The following is a 771-nucleotide window of genomic DNA, read 5'->3' as shown; positions in this document are numbered from 1 at the left end:
GAAACCCAAGGAGGGGTCTCTATGAGTCTGGGCCGACTCGACGGCACATAACAACAACAACAACAACAATAACCAGTCATAGACTACCAGGTCATTTAGAGACAGACAGGTTTGACTAGGAGACCCTTCTCTCTTCTCGGCAGGTAATGACTTGTCATCAGTGTGTGTAGGAATGTTAAGCTTCATAGGGGAATTAATGTTCTATATGTGAAACTTTGTATTATTAAACACAAATTTTGAAACTGATCAATTTCCATTTGGCCATTTTTCTTTTGCAGAAAATCTATGAGCAGTATGGAATAGTTAAAGACAAAATTTACGACCTGGATGAAGTTGATCTTCTAGTGTGCTTAATAGTGAGAAGGCCTTTCTGCCACTTGCTCTTCTGGATGGATATCATGTAGTAAAACTGTTTGGTCTTGTCTAAGTGTGCTCACTTTGAAAGTATTTTTAGCATAGTCTTAAGTGAAGAACTATATTCAGACATAATGATTCTAAATCCTAGGTTTACTTTTTATTTGCATGAATGGACTGGATGACAAGTCCAGAATTCAATATAAAATTATTTTTAGTGTTTCTATAGTCTACTACTTCCGTAGTGATACTGCCTCAGAAACCCAAGGAGGGGTCGCTATGAGTTGGGTCCAACACAAAGGCACATAACAACAACATAGTCTACTACTTCCTCCTTCCAAATCTGAGACAACTTGTAGCAGAACATACAGATGAACTGTAACTTAAATCCTTTGAAGTCTGGATCAAAAGGCCAAA

The 771-nt window shown here is 37.9% G+C and overlaps 1 protein-coding gene across 1 annotated transcript in view; it reads left to right on the top strand.

The window, feature by feature from the left end:
- The window catches only part of LOC103214092 (ATP-binding cassette sub-family A member 6), a 74588-nt gene that overhangs the window by 62098 nt on the left and 11719 nt on the right, over positions 1-771 (top strand). Inside the window, exon 23 of the mRNA XM_042783539.1 lies at positions 279-356. Coding sequence (XP_042639473.1) covers positions 279-356 — 78 coding nt within the window. The remainder of the gene's footprint in view (positions 1-278; positions 357-771) is intronic.

This window comes from Orycteropus afer, unplaced genomic scaffold (assembly GCF_000298275.1).
Source record: "Orycteropus afer afer isolate SDZICR_OR568_19922 unplaced genomic scaffold, OryAfe1.0 scaffold00018, whole genome shotgun sequence".
In the NCBI taxonomy this organism is placed as follows: domain Eukaryota; kingdom Metazoa; phylum Chordata; class Mammalia; order Tubulidentata; family Orycteropodidae; genus Orycteropus; species Orycteropus afer.
Note: the sequence above shows the minus strand (reverse complement) of the source record. Positions and strands in the feature narration are given on the sequence as shown.